This window comes from Erythrolamprus reginae, chromosome 8 (genome assembly GCF_031021105.1).
Source record: "Erythrolamprus reginae isolate rEryReg1 chromosome 8, rEryReg1.hap1, whole genome shotgun sequence".
Classification (NCBI taxonomy): domain Eukaryota; kingdom Metazoa; phylum Chordata; class Lepidosauria; order Squamata; family Dipsadidae; genus Erythrolamprus; species Erythrolamprus reginae.
The window spans coordinates 21,503,130-21,521,054 of record NC_091957.1 but is presented as its reverse complement, the minus strand read 5'-3'; the positions used below and the strand labels follow the sequence as shown (position 1 = coordinate 21,521,054).

The window sequence follows — 17,925 nt, the reverse complement described above, 5'->3', positions numbered from 1 at the left end:
GTCGGAGTCAGCAACCAACACCTTGCCCGTTACAATGGAGGCAGGAACAGAAAGGAAAGAAGGAGGGAGGGAGGGAAGAAGGAGAGGAAGGAAGGAAGAGGATGCATGTAGGGATAGATAGGGAGGAAGGAAGGAATGAAGAAGGAGAAAGAAAGAAGGAAGGAAGAGAGGGAAGGGAGGGAGGAGAGGGAGGAAGGAAAGAAGGAAAATAAGGAAGGGAAGGAAGGAAAATAAGGAAGGGAAGGAACAAAGGAAAATAAAGAAGCAAGGAAGGAAGGAAAGAAAAGAGCAATAGATTTTATATACAGTGCTTTCCAGCCCTCTCTAAGTGGTCAGCCTATTGTCCCCAACAATCTGGGTCCTCATTTTTCTCATCTCAGGAGGATGGAAGGCTGAGTCAAGCTGGAGCCAGTCAGTCGGGATCAAACTGATGGCAGGAGGCAGAGTTAGTCTGCAATAGTACATTCTGACCACTGGAAAGGAAGGAAGGAAGGAAGGAGGGAGAGAGGGAAGGAGGGAGGGAAGGAAGAAAAGAGGGAAAGAAGGAGGAAAGGAAGGAAGGAAGGACACTTGGACTTATATACCGCTTTGCACTGCTCTCACAGCCCTCTCTAACTACTTTGCAACTGTCAGCCTGTTTTCCCCCCCAACAATGTGGGTCCTTGTTTGTTTTTTTAAACCAACCTCGGAAGGGCGCATGGCTGAGTTGACCTCCTTGATGCCTGCCTTGCAGGCAAAAAAAATAAAAAAATAAAATAAAATAAAGGAATGGCCCTGTTGAAAACGCTCCTCCTCGCAATAGGAAAGCTAGCATGTCGAGGAAAAGTTTCCTTCCTTTCGCATCACTGCTACCAACGGCGCCCAACCTGCCAGGCACTTCTTATTTTAGTCCGAAGGCCCGAAGGACCACCCGATTCCTCCTTCTACCCACCCCACTTCCCAGCTGTTGCTGCTGCTTCTATTTTGCACGGATCAGCTTCTCCCTCCCAAAAACCATGGGCAGAGGACGTCTGTATGCCGAGGATAAAGGCATCAATGTCTCTCTCTTTTCTAGAGGTAGAACAAGCAGGAAGAGGGAGATTGGGATCCCGCTGTATAGAGCACTGGGGAGACCCCATTTGAAATATACTGTGTCCAGTTCTGGAGACCTCACCTACAAAAAGAGATTGATAAAACTGAACGGGTCCAAAGACGGGAAGGTCTTAAGCATAAAACTGGTCAGGAAAGACTTAATGAACTCAGTCTGTGTAGTCTGGAGGATAGAAGGGAAAGGGGGGACACGATCGAAACCTTTAAATATGTGAAAGGGTTAAATAAGGTTCATGAGGGAAGTGTTTTTAATAAGAAAGTGAACACAAGAACAAGGGGGCACAATCTGAGGTTAGTTGGGGGGAAGATCAGAAGCAATGTGAGAAAATATTATTTGACTGAAAGAAGAGTAGATGCTTGCAACAAACTTCCAGCAGATGTGGTTGGTAAATCCATAGGAACTGAATGTAAACATGCCTGGGATAAACATAGATCCATCCTAAGATAAAATACAGGAAGTAGTATAAGGGCAGACTAGATGGATCAGGAGCTCTTTTTCTGCTGTCAATCTTCTATGTTTCTAAATGTGTTAACAGTGATACCCCATTGTCATTGGGGCACTTGGCACCATGTACAAGAAAAGAATTTCACAAAACACATCAAGAAATTGCAGCTTCTTGCAGTAAGACCAGAGGGACTACAAAAGAGTGCGCTACTGGGAACATGATATATTTTAAGAAGATACTTGGCTGATACCTAGGATGCTGGCAGCAACCCCTATCAGCCATTAGCATCAGTCATTGTTATTCCAGCAGATGTGGTTGGTCAATCCACAATAACTGAATTGAATCATGCCTGGGATAAACATAGATCCATCCTAAGATAAAATACAGGAAATAGTATAAGGGCAGAGTAGATGGACCAGGAGGTCTTTTTCTGCCGTCAATCTTCTATGTTTCTATGTTTATTTCACCCAGCAGGAGTGTAGAGGAGACAAATCCCTGTCTGGTAATCCCAGCTTTGCCAGTTGTGTTGTTTTGCCAATCTTTTCTTCTCTCCCTCCCTCATTCCTCCCCTTTTCTTTTCTTTTTTCCCCTCGTTCCCTGCGGTGAACCCAAAAGGCTGGGAAACGCAAAGCTTTTGGATTAGATCCATCCGCTTCCAAGAGAAAGCAACTTTGAAGTCCTTGGGGCCTTATCAGCCCAGCAATAGAGCCTTCTTTTTCAAAGTTCTAGCCCCCTGCCTTTCCCCCCCCCCTTGTCTTGTCTTGGGGTAATATTTCTCCCACAAAGCTCTTTTTTTCAAATGTTTTTGTTTATCAGTAAGGAGTAAAGTGAGGGCTATGGTAAAAAAAAATCCACTTCAAATCTCTTCCAAATCTCTTTTAAAAGGTTCTGCTGATCCTTCCTTCCTTCCTTCCTTCCTTCCTTCTTTCCTTCCTACCTTCCTTCCTTCTTTCTTCCCTTCCTTCCTACCTCTCTTTTTTCTCTTTCTTTCTCTTTCTTTCTCTCTTACTTCCTCCTTCCCTCCCTCTTCCTTTTTCTCCTTCCTTCCTTCCTTCTTTTTTCCCTTCGTCCCTTCGTCCCTTCCTCTCTTTTTTCTCTTTCTTTCTCTCTTACTTCCTCCCTCTCTCTCTCTTCCTTCTTTTCCTTCCTTCCTTCTTTCCTTCTTTCCTTCCTTCCTTCTTTCCTTCCTACCTTCCTTCCTTCTTTCTTCCCTTCCTTCCTACCTCTCTTTTTTCTCTTTCTTTCTCTCTTACTTCCTCCTTCCCTCCCTCTTCCTTTTTCTCCTTCCTTCCCTCCTTCCTTCCTTCTTTTTTCCCTTCGTCCCTTCCTCTCTTTTTTCTCTTTCTTTCTCTCTTACTTCCTCCCTCCCTCCCTCTCTCTTCCTTCTTTTCCTTCCTTCCTTCCTTCTTTCCTTCCTTCTCATTTTTCCTTCCTTCCTCTTTTTTCCTGCCTTCTCATGTATTCTTCCCTCCTTCTTTTTCTTTCTTTCTTTCTTTCTTCTTCCTCCCTCCCACCCTCCCTCCCTCCTAGATTAATTTCCCATAATGTCCCAGAGCAATGCATTACACACCTATCCACACCCACTAGAGGAAAAACAACAGGAGAGGTATTAGAATTTGACGTTTCAGGGATCCACCATTAAAATGCCAATCAGTGAAACTGGGTTTGATGGATCACTACCCTGGGAAGGGGCACTAACTAATAAATAGTGTGATTTGCCGGTGCAGCTTGGGGTCAGAAAGGAGCTTAATGAATTGACTTGCTCCCCAAGCAGCTGCAGCTGGGGTCCCTGGCCTCTGCCTGTCCAGAAACTAGGAATTTTATTAAATAACCTGAAATCCGTGTGTCTCCCTTGACTTCCAATTGATGAGACCTTCAGATCACAAATGTATGATGATGATGATGATGATGATGATGATGATGATATGGTATCATTTATATTAATAATAATGGCAACCTGTATCAACCATTAGCACCAGTCAACGGTATTTGTAACACATTTTTAAATGTTCATTTGACTGAGTTTCATGTTTAATGAATAAGAGAAACCATCATCATCATCGGGTTTAAATATCTTCAAGAACAGCCACTTCCAGATGGCCCCCTTGGGTGAGAAACATACACTGCTCAAAAAAAAATAAAGGGAACCCTTAAACAACATAGTATAACTCCAAGTGAATCAAACTTTTGTGAAATCAAACTGTCCACGCAGGAAGCAACACTGATGGACCATCAATTTCACAGGCTGTTGTGCACATTCAACTGTGTACAGAACAAAGTTTTCAGTGAGAACATTTCATTCATTCAGATCTAGGGTGGGTTCTTTGAGGGTTCCCTTTATTGTTATTATTTTTTTGAGCAGTGTAGCAGCAATTAGAACGAGGCACACTTTCCTCTGGCTTGTTTTATAAAATTTCATAATTATGGGAAGGGGTCCACAAGGCCATCTAGTCCAACACGCAGGGATATCCATTCAACCCTAAACGTCTCCAGGGATGGCAAAGCCAGACTCTCTGTCCATGGACAGTTCTTCTCCCCTTGGTCCTCTTCTCTCCCCCCCCCCCGGTTCTCTCTTTCTGTTCTGAATAACCTATAGCAGGAGTACCCCAAACCAGGTAACTTTGAAGACTTGTGGACTTCAACTCCCAGAATTCTCCAGCCCGCTTAGAGACTTCTGAGAGTTGAAGTGCACACAAGTCTGAAAAGGTGCCAATTTTGAAGACCTCTGTTGATAGCACTTTATAAGGCTTTGGTAAGGCCACACTTGGAATACGGCATTCAGTTTTGGTCGCCATGATGAAAAAGGATGTTGAGACTCTAGAAAAAGTGCAGAGAAGAGCCACAAAGATGATCCACAGGTGACTGGAGGCTAAAACATATGAAGAACGGTTGCAGGAACTGGGTATGTCTAGTTTAATGAAAAGAAGGACCAGGGGAGACATGATAGTAGCCTTCTGATATCTCAGGGGTTGCTCCAAAGAAGGAGTCAAGCCATTCTCCAAAGCACCTGAGGGTAGAACAAGAAGCAATGGGCAGAAACTAAACAAGGAGAGAAGCAACTTAGAATTAAGGATACATTTCCTGACAGTCAGAACAATTGGTCAGTGGAACAGCTTGCCTCCAGAAGTTGTGAAGGCTCCAACAATGGAAGTTTTCAAGAAGAGGTTGGTTAACCATCTGTTTGAAGTAGTGTAGCGTTTCCTGCCTAAGCAGGGGGTTGGACTAGAAGACCTCCAAAGTCCCTTCCAATTCTGTTGTTGTTATTTGTTATATAGCCACTTCTTCAGCATTGCAGCCTTTTGATTGAAAGGGGGAAAAAAAGAATTTGTGAAAAAAACCCAGGATGGGTGTCCGGAGAATGTAAACGTTCGATTCTTGTTTACATCAGGAGAATCGCAAAACCAACCTGACATTGGAAAAAGGGCAAATCTTTTCTCTTTTTCATGGAAAGCCCTGGAGATCTGGAGTTTATTAGGGTATACAAAGACTCCAGACGGCTTCTTTTGAAGGCATCTCGGGATACTTCCAAGGTCCTGCCATACAAGAACACTAGAACAAGGGGGCAAAATCTGGGGTTAGTTGGAGGAAAGTTCAGAAGCCACATGAGAAAATATTTTTTGACTGAAAGAGTCGTAGATGCTTGGAACAAACTTCCAGCAGACGTGGTTGGGGAATCCACAGGAACTGAATTTAAACATGCCTGGGATAAACATAGATCCATCCTAAGATAAAACACAGGAAATACAGTAGTATAAAGGCAGACTAGATGGACCAGGAGGTCTTTTTCTGCCGTCAATCTTCTAGGTTTCTAGGTTTCTATACTGTACCTCCTTCACCCAGTGTAAGGATTCGTAATGCGTAGCTGTGTCTTCTCATCCAAAGACTTTTGGGAAGCAGAGAGTGAAACACAAGCTTTCGGGGTATCGTTCTTTGAAGAAGGAAGAAGAAACAGTTTTTTGGGAAGGTCAGCAACCTTTTCTCTGGACCTGCCGGGTGCAGGAATAGGATTAAAAAGATCCAATTGATCCAGCCAGAGTAAGCCACCTCTCCGGAATACGCCAAGAAGATTTTCTTCTCAGAAACCCACCAAACTTCATTGTTAATTTTGACTTCTTTCCTTTACAAATAATAAGTTCCAGCCAGCTTGGCGTGTGTGTGTGTGTGTGTGTGTGTGTGTGTATTTTTTACCCCATTTCTTCAGTCAATCTTCACTCATCGCCCCAAATCTTGGCTCCAGAAAAAAAAAAGCCTTTTTTTAAAAGAGCAAAAGAACTTTGCCTTTTGTTCTCCTTTACCCAACCACACCCCCAACGCAACTTGGCTCTCGAGATAAGATCCCGTCCAGCGCCGCTTTTCCATGGAGCCGGTACCTACCTACCTTCCTTCCTTCCTTCCTTCCTTCCTTTTTTCCTTGCTTTCCTTCCTTCCTTCCTACCTTCCTTCCTTCTTACATTCCTTCCTTCCTTCTTACTTTCCTTCTTTCCTACCTTCCTGCCTTACCTCCTTCCTTCCTCCCTTCCTTCCTTTTTTCCTTTCTTCCTACCTTCCTTCCTTCTTACATTCCTTCCTTCCTTCTTACTTTCCTTCTTTCCTACCTTCCTTCCTTCTCTCCTTCCTTCCATCCTTCCTTACCTCCTTCCTTCTGTCTTTCCTTCCTTCCTTCTTACTTTCCTTCCTTCTTACTTTCCTTCCTTCTATCTTTCCTTCCTTCCTGGACCTTCCTCCCCTCCTTCCTTCTGTCTTTCCTTCTGTCTTTCCTTCTGTCTTTCCTTCCTTCCTTCCCTCCTTCTGTCTTTCCTTCCTTCCTTCCTTCTTACCTTTCTTCCTTCTGTCTTTCCTTCCTTCCTTCCCTCCTCGCCCCCTGCCTTCTTCCTTCCGGGCTCCTGGCGTTCCCCAAATCAGCTACTCCCAATGATGCTTCTTGTCTGCGGAGAGGACCGATTGCCGTGTATGCTCGAAGAGGCAGAGCTTCGGAGGAGTGGAGAGAGAGAGAGAGAGAGAGAAGGAAGGAGAGAAACACATAATGAATTTTGACACGGTCTCCTCCGCCCCTTTCAACATCTTGAGTTCGCAAATGAGACGCTGGGGCGTTGGGGGCGGGGGGGCAGGAGGGTGGGTGGCAGAGGGGAGGGGACGGATTCTCTCCGCTTGCCTTCCAGGGAAACACAAGTGAACGGAGCATTCCTGCCCAGCCCTCTTTTTCTCCCCTCTGGAAACGCTGACAGGTGTCCACTGACTCCGATTTGGAAAAAGAGGTGGCACTCGGAGACCGGTTGGCTTGAGGACGGGCTACCACCCCACCGCCACCCCCAAAGGAACCTCAAAAACCAGCGCTGCCCCTTTCTCTGGCTTGGTCTTCTCTCCTTTGTTTTTACAGCTCTTCCAACCCAGCCACGCTTGGGCTGTGTGAGAGGAGAAGACCCCCAGTGGCTGACGGCTGCCTCCCCTTTCCTTCCCTTCCTCTCCATCCCTCGCTGGCTGGTTCTGCTGCCTTCTCCAGGTACAACCGAAGAACATTTTTCCCCCCACGCGGTTTGGAGCTTTTGTTAGCCGTGGAGAAGAAGAAAGGATGTCTCGGAGAAGGTTGGTCCAGCTGCTGGCTCTTGGCGGAGGGACGGCTCGCGCTGGGTAAAGGAGGGCAAAGCCGCCCCGCTGACTGGAGAAATGCCCCCCTCTTATTGTTCCTGCCTTGGATGACTTCTCGCCCCACCCCACCTCGCACGGGGTGAGAAAACTTGGGTCCGTCTTTGCACACACCTCACACTACTGTTGCTTTGGAGGCTGATTCCCGAAATGCCCGGTTCCGTGGACGCTTTCATCTCCGTCCTTTTACAGTGATTAATTCCCTGAATTCTGGCTTGACAACCCGAGGAGGGGGTGTCTAAAGGCGACGTCGACAGAGGGTCCCGTTGGCTCATCCTGTCGGATGCAAAAACGGCAAACAGCTTGGGCAGCTGAGAGGCACCGAGACAGAAAGAGGCTTTTGACAGCTGCTCTCGAGGAAACAGGCAGCCGAGACCTCCTCACCCCTCTTGCTTTGACTCCTGTAGGAAGAGGCATCGGGGATGGAGGTTGCTGCCTGCCTCCCCTAACCCCTCTCCGTCTCCCAGGCCGCCCAAATCATCTGCCAGCTTTCTGCACTTACTTTAGAGGTGGCTCAGGGGTTTTTCCATCCTTTCACCAGTTTGTCTGCTCCATGCCTTTTTTCCATCCGTGATCCCCCCCCCGTGGTTTAAAACAGCTGGAAAGATGATGTTGTAACACGAGGATGGCTCTCGGCGGCTAAGTTGATGGCTTAATAAAGAGAGCCACAGCTTTGGAGAACTTCTGACAACTCAATTAAGACGTTTGCGTTCATCTCCTGGAGAGCAATACTTCCTTCCTTCCTTCCTTCCTTCCTTCCTTCCTCCCATTATCCAACCCCCTCCTCCCTCCCTCTCTATTTCTCTCTGCCTTCCTCTTCCTCTCTTTATCTCCCCCCTCTGTTTCTCTGTTTCTTCCTTCCTCTCTCTCTCTCTTTCTCCCCTCCCATTCTCTCTGTCCCTTCCTCTCTCTTTCTCCCTCTCTCTTTCTCTCCCTCTCTCTTTCTCTCCCTCTCCCTCTCTCTATCTCCCCACTTCCCTCTATCTGCGCTCCCCCACCAGCAATCCCACAAAAGCTGCTCAAGTGGAGTTTTTTGCATTGGGGGTGTCTCTATTTCCAATATGCGGGGGACTTTGAGCTTTGCGTGTGAGGCATTTCTTGCCTGGAGATAAAAACCAGTTCTTGATCCTCAGAACAGCCATTGGGGGGACCCTGGGAATCCATCGTAAAGGGTCCCCCAAAACCCTCTGGCTTCGCTAGTTTTGGATTAACCTCAAGATGGTCCAGCTCAGGACGGGCTCTCCTTCCCAACGATAAGCACCTCTCTGGGCATGCCAGCCAAAGGATGGAAGTCCCCGAAACTACTTAGCTAAGGACCATCTCGGAGGAGGGCAGCTGAAAGGGGGGGATTTTTTTGGAGAGTGGGGGGGCTGTGGAATTGCTGCCCTGGATCTCCCAGGGAGGGCCTGGAGCCCCATCCGCGGCATGACCGCCTGCCAGTATCCCGTGGGGCCAGGCTCTTTGGACCGAGACCGGATGTACCAGCACAAAGTCTCCTTGGTGGTCCGCTACTTCATGATCCCCTGTAACATCTGCCTGATTTTCTTGGCTACCTCCACGCTGGGATTTGCTGTCCTGCTTTTCCTCAACAATTGTAGGTGCCCCCAATCGTCCCATCCTCGGTGTCATCGAGCGTATTTGGTGTCATCGAGTGTCTTCGGTGTCGTCGAGCGGCTGGGAAAGCGTGGGGAGGGGAGGAGTTGAAACGAAGCGGGGGGAAAGGTGGTCGGGGAGGAGCTCTTTTCAACAATATTATTATTATTATTATTATTATTATTATTATTATTATTATTAGAAAATATAATCTTTATTGAAGATAAATAGGGGAGGGGATACATAAAGCAAAAGGACTATGCGAATATTGGTACAAATGTATATGAATTTAGAGTATACAGTTATAAATCAAAATACATGCTTATATATATATAAAGAAAATAAGGCTAAAGAGAGAGAAAGAGAGAAAAGGGGGAAGGAAAGAGAAATGGAAAAATTAAAAATAAAAAAGAAGAAGAAAGAAGAGATCAATTCGTATCTATAAATTTATCAGATGTCGTAAATAATGTCAACTTATCTGTTGACCCGATTACAGCTTTTAAGTTCTTTGCTATCAGTATAGATGAAAGTTTTAAGTTTCTAAACTTGAGTTAGAGTTTAAGTTTTGTCGTTTTGAATTTGTTCATCCTTTTATCAAGGATTCATGGTGTTATTTTATAAGTTTGTGGGATAGTTGTTTGGGTGAAGGGGAAAAGGATCATGATGGAGTTGTATGTTGCCTTTTATCCAGCCAGATGGACCGTTTATTCCATGCTTTGTAGAATTTGTAGATTCCTCTTTGTCCTGTAGTTATTATTACTTATTAGATTTATATGCTGCCCCTCTTCGAAGACTCGGGGCGGCTCACAACATATAAAAAGATAGTATACATCGAGATATAGTTAATTTGAATTAAAAGTTACATTTTAAAAAGTTACATTTAAAAACTAGGGGGGGGGGGAGCCCTTATTAAAATACAGAAATATCCATTCATACAAACTCATTATACATTCATTGGCCAGGGGGCAGAAGTCTAATAACCCCAAGCTCGGCGGCATAGATGAGTCTTTAGACTCTTTCAAAAGGCGAGGAGGGTAGGGGCAATACAAATCTCCGGGAGGAGCTGATTCCAGAGGGCTGGGGCCACCACAGAGAAGGCCCTTCCCCTAGGCCCCGCTAAGTGACATTGTCTAGTTGACAGGACCTGGAGAAGGCCGATTATGTGGGACCTAACCGGTCACTTAGTCTTCCCATCGTTTCTATCATCCATCTCCTCCCACTTATGACTGTTTAACTGTAACTTGTTGCTTGTACCCTTTCATAGAAGATTGATTGACGGCGGAAAAAGACCTCATGGTTCATCTAGTCTGCCCTTATACTATTTCCTATATTTTACCTTAGGATGGATCTATGTTTATCCCAGGCATGTTTAAATTCAGTGACTGTTGATTAATCAACCACGTCTGCTGGATGTTTGTTCCAAGCATCAATGACTCTTTCAGTAAAATAATATTTTCTCACGTTCCTTACGATTTATATTAATATTGATTGTTTCCTGATTGCTTATTTGTACCCATTCCATTCTATTCTATTCTATCTATCCTCTATTCCTATTCTATTCTATTCAAACTTTTGCAATTTATTATTCTGGTCAAAATTGAATGGGTACAAAGATGGGCTACAAGAATGGTGGAAGGTTTAAGCATCAAACTTCTCAGGAAAGACTTCATGAACTCAATCTGTATAGTCTGGAGGACAGAAGGAAAAGGGGGGACATGATTGAAACATTTAAATATGTTAAAGGGTTAAATAAGGTTCAGGAGGGAAGTGTTTTTAATAGGGAAGTGAATACAAGAACAAGGGGACACAATCTGAGGTTAGTTGGGGGAAAGATCAGAAACGACATGAGAAAATATTATTTTACTGAAAGAGTAGTAGACGCTTGGAACAAACTTCCAGCAGACGTGGTTGGGAAATCCACAGTAACTGAATTTAAACATGCCTGGGATAAACATATCTCCATCCTAAGATAAAATGCAGGAAATAGTATAAGGGCAGACTAGATGGATCATGAGATCTTTTTCTGCGGTCAGTCTTCTATGTTTCTATGTTTCTATTATTCTAGTCTAGTGTAGTCTAAAAAATGTCGTCTTAGCTTTCAAACTTACCCCTCCCTTTGGAAGGGGGGAGGGCTTGGTCTCTTTTTATTTTATTTTTAAAAAGAAAATACAATGTTTATTGAAGATAAATAGGGGAGGGGATACATAAAGCAAAAGGACTATGTGAATATTAGTACAAATGTATATGAATTTAGAGTATACAGTTATAAATCAAATACATGCTTACATATATAGAAGAAAATAAGGCTAAAGAGAGAGAAAGGGAAAAAAAGGAAAGGGGGAAGGAAAGAGAAGAGGAAAAATAATAAAGAAAGAAAGAAAGAAAGAAAGAAAGAAAGGAAGAAAGAAAGAAGTGGGTGTGATTATGGAGTAGTGAGCACGGGCCTAACCCTCAACCTCTTCCACCCTCCTCAATGTGGGTGGACGGCCTACAAAAATGGTGGGAGGTCTTAAGCATCAAACTGATCAGGAAAGACTTCATGAACTCAATCTATATAGTCTGGAGGACTGAAAGGAAAGGGGGGGACATGATGGAAACATTTAAATATTTAAAGTTTTAAATAAAGTTCCAGGAAGGAAGTGTTTCTAATAGGAAAGTGAAAACAAGGACAAGGGGGTACAATCTGAGGTTAGTTGGGGGAAAGATCAGAAGCAATGTGAGAAAATATTATTTTACTGAAAGAGGAGTAGATGCTTGGAACAAACTTCCGGCAGACCTGGTTGGTCAATCCACAGTCACTGAATTGAAACATGCCTGGGATAAACATATCTCCATCCTAAGATAAAATACAGGAAATAGTATAAGGGCAGACTAGATGGACCAGGAGGTCTTTTTCTGCGGTCAATCTTCTATGTTTCTAATGTTTTCATTTACATTTTTTTGAGTTTGCCTGACGCCGAGAGTTAAAATTGAGGAGCTGGGCATCACACCTGGCGGTGGCTTTGTATCTAAGGGAGGGAGGAAGCGAGTGAGCAAGCAAGCAACCTGCCTTGGCAGGCGGTAAAACTTTGCATATTAATCAGCCCGGTGGATTCTCGCATGCCTTCCTGTCTACTTAGGGAGCTTTCTCCCTCCCGGCTCCCAGAGGGTGGATGCGGCTGGCCCTTTGATCTATGCCAAGATGGCTGATCCGATGATGCTCTTATCCCCAGGTAATTGGGGAGGATGGCTAGGATTCTGCCAGGCAGGTAAACATTTTCCTGTTGAGAGCGGAAGCCCCCCCCCCCCCCCCCCAAAAAAAAAAAACCCTCTATGTTTTTCACTCAGCCTGCTTTCATCTCTGCAAGAGCAGAGAATTATGCTGAGGTGTTCTTAAATGAAACACACACACACACACACACACACACTTTTGAACCTGGTGTTCAGCTGCAGTCAGTGTTGTTGGGCAGAGTGCCCTGTACTGGGTAGGCTCAGGTGGGACAGTGGTGTGGCTAGATTAAGTACCTCCTCCAAAATCTCTCTCTCCCCCCTCCGTCTCTCATCTTTATTTCTCTCTCCCCTCTCATCTATAATCATTCTCTCTCTCTCTCTCTCATCATCATCATCATCATCATCATCTTTCCTTCTCTCTCCCCCTCCTTCTCTCCCTCTCTCCCTAAATCCCCTATCTAATCTATCTATCTATCTATCTATCTATCTATCTATCTATCTATTTATCTAACTATCATCACTTCTTTCTCTCTCCTCCTCCCTCTCCCCCTAAATCCCCCATCTATCTATGTATCCATCCATCCATCCATCCATCCATCCATCCATCCATCTCTCTATCTATCTGCCACATGTTTTTCCCAAATTTGAAAATTAAGGGAGATTAGGATCTCTCTCTCTCCCCCCCTCCGTCCCTCCCTATCTATATCTATCATCTACCATCCTCTTTCCTTCTCTCTCTCCCCTCCCTCTCTTGCCCTCCTCCTCCCTCTCTCCCTAAATCCCCCATCTACCTACCTACATACCTATCTTATCTTTCTATCATCTTTCCTTCTCTCTTCTCTCTCTTTCGCTGTCCCTCTACTGGTGGTCTACTTTTAGCCCCTCTGAGCCGTTCAATTGAGCCTTTTTTGAGCAGGCCCGAATAATCGGCACAACCCCCAGGAAGTCTCCGCTAGAAATGAAGCCTCCACAGGTAGTGGCAATATACCGTTTTGGGGGCTGGGAGGCCCAGCCATACAAATATAGGGGGAAAGGTTTTGTGGCAGGCCAGCTCAAAAAACCAAAGACGAGGCCCATCTTTCGTGGTGACGCTTCTCGAAATCAGACTTGAGAAGGCGCCTTGGCCCCACGGTTTTGAAGCCCACATGGGCCAAGGCTGTGGAAGGACTTCTGAATCTTGCAGGACCATCTGTTGCCAGTGAGACTCAAAACTCCTCCACACACCCACACACCAATCTCGTTCCATACAATTCCAGCAATCCACTCAGTCTTCCACACTTGCAAAGCCCCCACCCCCACCCAACATGCCCATATGTGTGTAGCAACGGGTGGGCAGCCGAGACCAACGTGGAACCATAAAAAGGCACGCGGGCGAGAAGCCTCCTTTCTTACTCATGCCTCCCAAAATAGTTTTGGCTAAAGAAGCCAAAACAACTCTCTCTCTCTCTCTCTCTTGGTAGGAACGGGCTCGTGAGTAACATATAGTTCAGTCTTCCTGTTGAATTGCCCCGTAAGTGGGAGGGGACAGGGGTGGGCTGCTGCCCAGATTGGGGGGTGGGGGACACACGCAATGGAGTAGCGAAAATGGAGCTCCACCTCAGAGCCCCCCATTTGCACCAAAAGATGTTGAAAGAAAATGTAGGGCGTCCTCTTTGGGCAGCCTCTGCGTTCTTCCCGAAAGCATTAAAAAAACCGAAAGCTGGTGATTCTGCTACAAACAAAAGTGTCTCTAGGAAAAGTAGAAAGTCATAAGCATAAAACTTATCAGGAAAGACTTCATGAACTCCATCTGTCTAGTCTGGAGGACAGAAGGGAAAGTGGGGACATGATCAAAAGCTTTAAATATGTCAAAGGGTTAAATAAGGTTCGGGAAGGACGTGTTTTTAATAGGAAAGAAATAGAAATAGAAATGTACAGAGAGTAGAGTGCAGTAGAATAGAATAGAATAGAATAAAATAGAATAGAATAGAATAACAGAGTTGGAAGGGACCTTGGAGGTCTTCTAGTCCAACCCCCTGTTTAGGCTGGAGACCCTACACCACTTCAGACAGATGGTTATCCAACATCTAGACAACCATATGTTGTAAGCTGCTGCGAGTCTTCGGAGAGGGGCGCTATATAAATCCAATCAATCAATCAATCAATAAAATCTTCTTAAAACTTCCAGTTTTGGAGCATTCACAACCTCTGGAGGCAAGCTGTTCCACGGATTAATTGTTCTAGCTGTCAGGAAATTTTTCCTTAGTTCTAAGTTGCTTCTCTCCTTTTAGGCTTCCACCCATTGCTTCTTGTCCTACCCTCAGGTGCTTTGGAGAATAGCTTGGCTCCCTCTTCTTTGGGGCAACCCCTGAGATATTGAAACACTGCTATTCTGTCTCCCCTGGTCCTTCTTTTCATTAAACTAGCCATGCCCAATTCTTGCAACCGTTCGTCATATGTTCTAGCTTCCAGTCCCCTGATCCTCTTTGTGGCTCTTCTCTGCCCTCTTTCTAGAGTCTCAACATCCTTTTTGCAATGTGGCGACCAAAACTGAATTTATTTATTACTTAGATTTGTATGCCGCCCCTCTCCGAAGACTAAATGCAATTTATCTGGTCAAGGCTGTGTGTGGCCTCCTTAGAAGCAAAACCAGTATTGTTGTTGTTGTTGTTGTTATTAACTTATTTATTTAATTCGACTTCTATGCCGGCCAACCCTGAATATAATATTATTATTTTGGTCCTTCATTTATTGTTGGCTCCAAATAAACCCACCTTCCCACACCCCATCCCTGGCCTACTTCCCAACCATTATGCATATCCAAGCTACTAATGGAAGCTAAATTCATTGGCCGGGCCTGAGATCTTGCCTGCGTGGGGTTGCCAAAATTCCCACCCCACTTTAAGGGCTTATTTGCGGGTGGGGAAATTGCTTATAACCATTGCAAGAAATAAAGGGGGAAAAGTAGCATCTCCCTTGACCCAAAACCAGGCTCCTGATGGTTATTTGGCTGGATTCTAACTTGGTTTTTCCTCGGCCAAATTCAAAACAATTTGCTGCTCCCTCCTGTTTGTTTGCTTCTTTTTTAAATATGTCAAAGGGTTAAATAAGGTTCAGGAGGGAAGTGTTTTCAATAGGAAAGTGAACCCAAGGGGGCACAATCTGAGGTCAGTTGGGGGAAAGATCAGAAGCAATGTGAGAAAATATTACTTGACTGAAAGAGTAGCAGATGCTTGGAACAAACTTCCAGCAGATGTGGTTGGTAAATCCACAGGAACTGAATTTAAACATGCCTGGGATAAACATATACCTATCCTAAGATAAAATACCGGAAGTAGTATAAGGGCAGACTAGATGGATCAGGAGCTCTTTTTCTGCTGTCAATCTTCTATGTTTCTAAATGTGTTAACAGTGATACCCATTGTCATTGGGGCACTTGGCACCATGTACAAGAAAAGAATTTCACAAAATGCATCAAGAAATTGCAGCTTCTTGCAGTAACACCAGAGGAACTACAAAAGAGTGCGCTACTGGGAACATGATATATTTTAAGAAGATACTTGGCTGATACCTAGGATGCTGGCAGCAACCCCTATCAGCCATTAGCATCAGTCATTGTTATTTATGGAACTTTTTAAAATGTTCAGCTGACTGAGTTTCATGTTTAATGAATAAAAGATAATAATAATAGTAGTAGTAATAGTAGTTGTAATAGTAGTAATACTAGTACAGTGCTACCTCTACCTAAGAACGCCTCTACTTACGAACTTTTCTAGATAAGAACCGGGTGTTCAAGATTTTTTTGCCTATTCTCAAGAACCATTTTCCACTTACATACCTGAGCCTGTGAAACTGTAACCGGAAAAGGCAGGGAGAAGCCTCCATGGGGCCTCTCTAGGAATCTCCTGGGAGGAAACAGGGCCGGAAAAGGCGGGGAGAAGCCTCCGTGGGGCCTCTCTAGGAATCTCCTGGGAGGAAACAGGGCCTCCACCCTCCCTGTGGTTTCCCCAATCGCTTGCATTATTTGCTTTTACATTGATCCCTATGGGAAAAATCGCTTCTTCTAACAAATTTTTCTACTTAAGAACCTGGTCACGGAACGAATTAAATTTGTAAGTAGAGGCACCACTGTATTAGGAAGGAGAGGGAGAGGGAGAAGGAAGAAGAAAGGAGAAGGAGGAAAAGAAGCTAATTCTAGAAGCATGTGTATACGTCTCTGTATGAGTTCCTGTTCTTGGTGTCCTCTTTTCTGGGTAGGTGTTAACTCCAGACTGCCTTTTGTAGGAAAGAGGGATTGTAATTCTCAAATAGTAAGTTTGCTGAATGGGATGTGTGCATGTTGATAGGCTTTTTACTTTCTTTTTAAAATGTAACTCTTAATTTTAACTTATTTTTCTCTCAATGTATACTATTTTTTAATGTGTTGTGAGCCGCCAAATCTTCGGTGGGGGCGGCATATAAGTTTAATAAATAAAATAAACAATACAGCTTAGCACAAACATCTGTTTCAAATTCACCCTAGCCTAGGCTGTTTTCTAACTCCCCCCCCCCCCCAAAAAAAACCCCTGTTTGAAAACAGGGTAGACCCAAGAAGAGTTAAAATCATCCAAGGAAGCAACAGGCAGCCTCATTCGGGGAGAGAGAAGGAAGGGTGTGTATTGAGCAGTTCTCAAAACTCATTCCGAAATTTTCCCAGCCAATTGTATGAAGAGTTTAATCATTTATAGTTCCCTGTAAACAAGAAGGAGGAAAAACACATGTTTTCTGATATTCATGTCTTCATTTTATTTCTCTCTCTCTCTTGTTTTGTAGATAAACCGGTGAATTACTTCCCGCAGCCAGTTCCCCAAGATGGTAAGTTTTTAAAAAATTCAGATCTGGCTAACACTTGGACTTTTCTCCTTGTTTGGAGGGCTAGGAATTTTTTTTTTTTTCTAAAAGGGAAAAACAGCTTCTCTTAATTCAGTGGCTCTCCTCCTTTCTAAATACCGCAACCCCTTAATACAGTTCCTCCTGTTGTGGTGACCCCCAACCATAACTCGAGTGCCAGTTCTCCCAACAGAGCTTGAAGCTAATTGGCAGGGAGATCAGAGGGATGCCCCCACTGTCAACGCCTGATTGGTCGGATTGTAAAAATATGTTCACAAGGCACCTGTGGCCTTAGGTGACCCCTGTGGAACAGTCATTTGACCCCCTCCAAAGGGTCCTGACCCCCAGGTTGAGAACCACTGTCTTAACTCCTGACCTGGTAATCTTATCCATCGACCCTTCTAAATACAGAAGTATTTATAATTTAATTTTATAAGTTTTTTCCGCCAACAAAAGGAAAGCAGGGAGAAAAAGATTGAATAAGTAATCTTTATTATTTTCTGCAATGGGCTCCCGTGCCAGAACCTTGGGGGGGGGGGAACGTTTTGTAGAAATTTGTAGATGTCTAATTCTGTCTTAATTCCACTATCCTGGAGATTAATGATCCCCCCACAATTGCAATCCTACAGAAAGTGTACTAATAAAATCTTGAATCAGATTGCTGTAGGAAATGGAGCCAGTTGGTCAACTTCATGGAATTTATAAAAACAGGGGGGGGGGGGGTAGGTGTTGAATGGGGTCCTTAATTTTCACCAAATTGTGGGGTTAGTTTGGAGACAACTGGCCTGATTGACAGGTAATCATCAATTTATAACCGTTTCTTTAGCCACTTTACGAGAAGTCAAAATGGCACGGAAAAAGTAACTTATAGCCGAGTTCTACACACACATATTATATGTACTTACACGCTTCACACATTTATAACCTTACAACACACTTGCAACTGGAGGCTTTCAAGAAGAGGCTGGACTGCCATTTGTCAGAAATGGTGGAGGGCAGTGATGGCGAACCTATGGCACGGGTGCCACCAGTGACACGCGGAGCCATATCTGCTGGCACATGAGTGGTTGTCCTAGCTCAGCTTCAACGGGCAGGT

At 44.5% G+C, this 17,925-nt stretch overlaps 1 protein-coding gene across 1 annotated transcript in view; it reads left to right on the top strand.

Moving 5' to 3' along the window:
• AGRN (agrin) overlaps nucleotides 1-17,925 on the top strand; it is a 286,746-nt gene that overhangs the window by 86,907 nt on the left and 181,914 nt on the right. The window contains exon 3 of the mRNA XM_070759241.1: nucleotides 16,773-16,814. Coding sequence (XP_070615342.1) covers nucleotides 16,773-16,814 — 42 coding nt within the window. The remainder of the gene's footprint in view (nucleotides 1-16,772; nucleotides 16,815-17,925) is intronic.